The 6,722-nt window shown below is 53.5% G+C and overlaps 1 protein-coding gene across 1 annotated transcript; it reads left to right on the top strand.

The window, feature by feature from the left end:
• Positions 1-4,646: 4,646 nt before the first annotated feature.
• LOC120318564 (zinc finger protein 501-like) lies at positions 4,647-6,716 on the top strand (the record flags this gene model as incomplete). The annotated part of the gene is made up of 2 exons (XM_039366316.1): positions 4,647-4,915; positions 5,142-6,716. A coding segment is annotated over exon 2 (1,459 nt), but the record flags the coding sequence as incomplete, so codon positions are not given.
• Between the last annotated feature and the right edge of the window lie 6 nt (positions 6,717-6,722).

The raw sequence follows: 6,722 nt of genomic DNA, 5'->3' as shown, positions 1-6,722 counted from the left end.
GTCCAACCCCCTGCTCAGGCAGGAAACCCTACACCATTTCGGACAGTCTCTTCTTTAAAAACTTCCAGTGTTGGAGCATTCACCGCTTCTAGAGGCAGGGTGTTCCATTGGTTAATTGTTCGGTCAGGAAGTTTCTCCTTAGTTCTAGGTTGCTTCTCTGAAAGCATCATGTAAGACCATCACCAGATATCTGAAACTCTAAATTGGATGCCCACAATGATCCCCTTTAAAGCAGTGGTTCTCAACCTGTGGGTCGAGACCCCATTTGGGGTCGAACGACCATTTCACGGGGGTCGCCAAACAACGCAGTCCGCCATTTTTTCCCCCTTTTCCTTAGCTGTGCTACTCCCTTTTATTCTATTGTCTTTTGAAAGCCAATAGAATAGACTCTCTTGAATAGAGTCTAATTCTATTGGCTTTCAAAAGCCAATAGGAATTGTCCAGGCTGTCTCTGCCCTGCTGAGCCCACCCAAAGTCCCATTCTGCAAACGGTGCTGCACCAGTTGAGTAGTCCTCGACTTACAACCGGTTGACTAGTCCTCGACGTACGACCTGTTGGGGGGTCGCGGCATTAAAAAGGTTGAGAACCACTGCTTTAAAGCTTTTTAGCAGAAACAGGAGATTCTCTTAAGGCCGACAAAGCTTTGTGTTAACTTTGTGTATTTGAAGGAGAATGCCGACCTTGTACTCCCAAATGTGCACGACATAATTAAGGCCATAGTAGCTTTGCTCAGCCCCCCCATCCCAGGATCTTCACAATGCGAAACACCCATCACTCAGACTGCTTTTATTCCTGAACAGTAATTTTATTTCTCCCCACCATGTGGCAGTAATGCTGCAAATACAGCTTACAGCTCAACCTAAGAGCAGGAGTGTCAAAGTCAATTGCATTGAGGGCTGCATCAGCATTGCGGTTGCCCTTGGGGGGGCCAGGTGGATGTGGCCAGGGTGGGTGTGGCCTACTGGGTGGGCGTGGATGGGGTAGGTGTGGCCTACTGGGTGGGGCGTGGCCAGCTCTACATCGTTCGTGTCAAGGGTGCCTGCGGGGGCCTGGGCAGGAGTGGGACAGATCTGAGAGTCTGGCAGAAGGGGGTGGGACGGGGCAAGCGCCAAGGCATGGTCCACTGAGGAGCCTCACTGGGAGGAGGGCGCCCCACTGCCTGCTGAAACTGGGCAGGCTGGGAGCTGGACGGCCTTGCATTTCTTTTTGGATTTGCGCTACCCGGCTCAGCCTCTCGGTGCTGTAAGAGCGCCCCGCTGCCTGCCGAAACCCCTCTGCCGGAGCCGATCAAGCCGGATATGTGAAGTACGAGAGGGCCATTTGCTGACCACTTCCAAGCGATGGTGCATTTCCTCATTCCTCACAAAGGGTGACACCTCAGCATGCACCCAGGGGACGGGGCTGAGGCAGCAGGGGCTGGTTCCTCGCTGTTTCCAGACGGCCTTGTGGCGCTAAGACTGAATGCGTTTCAGCATAGATGGCCACCGCAAAATTGTACATGGGCTCCCGGCTGGCCTGGGCCATGGCCAAGGCAGTGGGGGCCATTCCCTGCTGTTTCCAGGATGGCTTCACGGGCCACATGAAACCACTTCGCGGGCCGCATCTGGCCCCCGGGCCTTGTGTTTGACATGTCTGACTTAGAGTGAGTCATTCAGAATTATAACCTATACCCAAAGTTATGGCCACTGCAACACATGCCCCCCCCATTGTGTGATCACAATTTGGGCGCTTGGCAAACCCCTTATGATTGGGGGGGCAGTCCACTGGGGCAGGTCCATACTTGCTCCCATGAACTAGGACTTCAGGTTCACTCTATTTACTCTTCATACTTTGGGCGTTAATGTATAGGCAGCCGGTCCTTTTCGATTGTCCCCCTCCGACATCTGTATTAGTCCTGGATGGTGGAGAAAACAATTTCCAAAGAACTTTGCTCACAAAAGTTTATTAAACAACTTTCTTTTCTCTCTACTCCAAGATATCTGTTTTTGAATTAATTTGGCAGCTCTTTCGACGTCTCAGAAGGAAGGAAAAGAATTAAAAAAATTTTTTGCTTCCTTTCCTCATCCTCCCTTTCAACACATCGCAAGCGACACCCTTCAAAAACAATAAATTAGCGATACATTCAAGTAAACCGGCCAAGGCGATCCCAGCAGCAGCTTTTTTTTCTTGCCCTGTTCTTCTGCTGCTGCCTGGAGAGAGGGACGGGCCTGGCCTTCTCCACCAGCTGACCTTCCCCTCTGCCGCAGAGACTGGAGTGGGGCTTTGGCCTCACAGCACAGAGACCTCTACTGCGGCCCGAAGCAAAGGCTGGGGCTGTTTGCACCGGCAGCCGGGTCCCCGGGCATGCCCCCTCCCCACTGTCCATGGACTCTTTGAGGAGAAACGCTTTCTGGTGGTGGCTACGACCAGGAGGGGCATTTGGGATCCCTTGAAACCTTTCAGAGTCGGGACACGGTCACCACCATTGGATGTTTCGCAGGATGCGATCAAAGATGATTGGAAGGCAACTTAACTTGGCATAAGAGTAGCCAAACTGAGCAGTGAGAGCTACTGTGAGAGCTTCCCTTTCCATTGAGGCTTACTGCAGGGACTCGCCCAGGTAGCGTCCACAGGGAACCATCTCCAGGCAGGTGACTCTCAGTCTGTACCTGGACAACTTTGGATGATTTGTAAAGGTTGTTTAGGCTCAGTTGGCAATTGGATGGGGGACCACCAGGAAATGTAAGAGATGCTGTCTAGCACTGAACAGCGATACAGACTGACTCTAGCTCAGTCTGTATCGCTGTTCAGAAAATGCCTCTAAGGTGCTTGTGAAGACACTGGCTCTTGGGTTTCACTTGAGGATGGTTCATCTGCTCAGTTGATTAATGGCTGCTCTGGGAAAAGGTTAATTGAGGTCCAGCCTCTTTAGCACCTGGAGCAGGGCAGGGACTGGAATTGGAAAGGCAGCGTTGGCCCATTGCTTACATGTTGCCCCCAAGAGAGCTGCAGACCCCTCCCCTCTCTAACAGCATCACCCAGAGATTTCTGTGCCTCACCCAACAAATGTCCCATACCTCTTTGAGGAGGGGGCTTTGCTCTTGGGCTGGGGGGGGCAGGCAGGTGGTTGAGCCACAGGGAGCTTTGGTGTGCAATGCAGTAAGTGTTTTGCCCAGATGTACACATTCTTTTCCCTTTTATTCTTCTCTTGTATGGCTCATGGCTGGACGGAAGCAGGACGCCGATTGGTCGCTTTGGGGAGGGCAGCGATTGGCAGGAAGACACCTTGGGGCGGTCCATTCAAAAGAAAATGGAAGAGCTATCGCCAAGTCCCGCCTCCACTTCCGGAAACAAATACTGCTATCATGTCTCCCCTAGTCCTTCTTTTCACTAGAGAGCCATGCCCAGTTCTTGCAACCGTTCTTCATATCTTTTAGCTTGCAGGCATTTAATTATTTTAGTTGCTCTTTGCAATCTTTTTTGTAATGCGGTGACCAAAGCTGGATGCAGCATTCCAGATGTGGCCTTACTAAGGCTTTATAAAGCGGTACTAACACTTCGGATGATTTTGATTCTCTGCCTCTGTTTATATAATCATGGATTGTATTAGGTTTTCTGGGCTGCCGCCACACACGGCTGACTCCTATTTAAGTGATCGTCCATTGAGAGTCCAAGGTCCCTCTCACAGTTCCAGTTTTTGTGCCATGTTTCGTCTAATCTGTACTGGTACCTCGGGATTAGCCTGCCCAGGTGTAAAACCTTGTTTTTCTCCACATTAAATGGCATGTTGTTGAATAGGGCCCATTGTTCAAGTCTCTCAAGTTCTTTTTGGATCCCGAGCTTCTCTTCCGGGGTGTTGGCTATTCCTGCCATAGAGCCCTGCAATGTCTCAGGCAAAAGCATAAAATAAAGTCCATTCTCTCTCCCCCCCCCCTTGTCTCCCCCTGGTCCTTCGTCCACCCCTCAGTTGCCCCTGGGCTGTTCTGGGAACAATCTCTTTCCCTGGGCGACCTTGGCTGGTCTCCGTCTTCCAGGTGACCCCCTTGCATCCCGGCCTTTCTTTCCCGGCCAAGGCAGCCTCTCCTCCCACGCCCTCCCGCCCCCTCCCATTGCTGCTGTCCGGGGGTGGGCAGGCTGCCTGGAACGGGGAGGAGCCTCAGAGGTCACAGGGCGTCCTATCCAGTCCGAAGCACCCGAGGTCAGAGGTCCCCAACCTTGGCAAGGGTGTGGCTGGCTGAGGAATTCTGGGAGTTGAAGTCCAGAAGCCTCAAAGCCCCCCAAGGCTGGAGACCCTCAATGGTCCTGGGGGCGTTTCTGGCCCCGCCTCCTCTCCCTCCCCCCTCCCTCTCTGGCTGGGCAGAACGGGGGGGGGAGAAGCCTTTCCAAACGGAAAAGACGGGAACAGAAATCCTCCCAATCCAGCCCGGCCTGGGACCCCCTCGCCCCCCCTTCCCCCCCGTGCGAGGAGGGGCTCCGGGGGGGCGCAGGGGGGGGGGCAGGGATCGGCCCTGAGAGGCGGGAGGGGCTGCCTGGCCGGAGCCCCCGCCTTCCCCTCCCCGCCCTGCCAAAGAAAGGCCCCGGATGGGGAGGGAGGGGGGAAGTGGCAGCCCCAGCAGCGCCCCCATCCTCTGCCTGCCTGGGGGAGAGGGGGCGGGGGGGTGGACGAACGGACCCCAAAAGTGAAAGGGAAACCCTTAAACTCCCCGCCGAGTGTAGCATGCCCGTCGCTACTGCGCAGGCGCCAACTCACTGATTCCAGGAAGGAGGCCCCAGATTGGTCGGCCGGGGGAGGACGGCGAATGGCAGGAGGACTTTTCGGGGCGGCCCCTCCAGAGGAACAGGCGGAGCTTATAGAGGAAAAGGGCTCGCAGCGAAGTCCCGCCTCCACTTCGGGAAACGAATAGAACTGAGGCGCCTGGCTGGCTCGCAATCCAGGTGGGGCGCAGGGGATGCTGGGAGTGGCAGTCCGAGAGGCGCTCTGGCGGAGGGAGGGGGAGGCCGAGGCCTAGTCTGGCGGGACGGGCGCTGGGAGGGAGGCCTGCCCGGAAAGTGTCGCTGAGAGGCGGAGGCTTTGGCCTTCCTGCCTGGGAGGGCCTGGGACTCCCTCCGGGGAAGGGACGAAGCCGTGACCCGCCTCTCCTCCCCCTTTTCGCCCCTGCAGCAGGACGGGCGAGCCCGGCGGAGGAAGGAAGGAAGGAAGGAAGGAGGCGCCGCCCGAGAGGAGAGGAGGCCCCGCGGAACAGCCCCGGGAGGAGACGGCGGGAAGGCCCGGCAGGGATGAGCCGAGAGGGACCCGGAGAAAGGAGGCCGCCCAGAGGGAGAAGCGGGGAGCAGGAAACGGGCGGAGACCCCGAGACGGGCCTGGAGGGCGGAGGGTCCTTCAGAAGAGGCGGAAGACCCGGGAATCCCCAGAGAATCCAGGAGGGAGGAGAGAAATATCAGTGCCCGGAATGTGGAAAATCCTTCAAAAGAAATAGAGTTCTTGTAAACCATCTAAGAATCCACACAGGAGAAAAGCCATTTGAATGCCTGGAGTGTGGAAAGAGCTTCAGTCAGAGGAGCAGCCTTTATAGACATCAAAGGATCCACTCAGGAGAAAAACCATTTGAATGCCTGGAGTGTGGAAAGAGCTTCAGTTGGAGGGGACAGCTTTATGTACATGAAAGAATCCACTCAGGAGAGAAACCATACAAATGCCTAGAATGTGGACAGAGCTTTACTCGGAATGAACACCTACGTCAACATCAAACAATCCACACTGGAGAGAAACCACATAAATGCCTGGAGTGTGGAAAATGCTTCAGTCAGAAGGGAAACCTTTATGCACATCAAAGAATCCACTCAGGAGAAAAGCCGCATAAATGTCTGGAGTGTGGAAGGAGCTTCATTGAGAGGAGCCACCTTTATACACATCAAAGAATCCACACTGGAGAGAAACCACATAAATGCCTGGAGTGTGGAAAGAGCTTCAGTCAGAGTAGCAGCCTTTATGTACATCAAAGGATCCACTCAGGAGAAAAACCACATAAATGTTTGGAGTGTGGAAAGAGCTTCAGTCAGAGTAGCAGCCTTTATGTACATCAAAGGCTCCACACTGGAGAAAAACCATACAAATGCCTAGAATGTGGAAAGAGCTTTACTCGGAATGAATACCTACGTCAACATCAAACAATCCACACTGGAGAGAAACCACATAAATGTCTGGAGTGTGGAAAATGCTTCAGTCAGAAGGGAAACCTTTATGCACATCAAAGGAGCCACACAGGAGAAAAACCGCATAAATGCCTGGAGTGTGGAAAGAGTTTCAGTCATAGATGCAGCCTTTATGCACATCAAAGAATCCACACTGGAGAGAAACCACATAAATGCCTGGAGTGTGGAAAGAGTTTCAGTCAAAGGAGCGGCCTTTATGTACATCAAAGGATCCACTCAGGAGAGAAGCCGCATAAATGCCTGGAGTGTGGAAAGAGCTTCTGTCGGAGGGGAAGCCTTTATACACATCAAAGAATCCACTCAGAAAAACCGCATAAATGCCTGGAGTGTGGAAAGAGCTTCCGTCTGAGTGGAAGACTTTATACACATCAAAGAATCCACTCAGGAGGAAAACCGCATAAATGCCTGGAGTGTGGAAAGAGCTTCAGTCTGAGTGGAAGACTTTATACACATCTAAGAATCCACTCAGGAGAAAAACCACATAAATGTTTGGAGTGTGGAAAGAGCTTCAGTCTGAGGAGAAGCCTTT

Source organism: Crotalus tigris, unplaced genomic scaffold (genome assembly GCF_016545835.1).
Source record: "Crotalus tigris isolate CLP2741 ecotype Arizona unplaced genomic scaffold, ASM1654583v1 scf7180000020256.29988, whole genome shotgun sequence".
NCBI lineage: Eukaryota > Metazoa > Chordata > Lepidosauria > Squamata > Viperidae > Crotalus > Crotalus tigris.
This window is presented reverse-complemented; position numbering and strand designations above follow the sequence as displayed.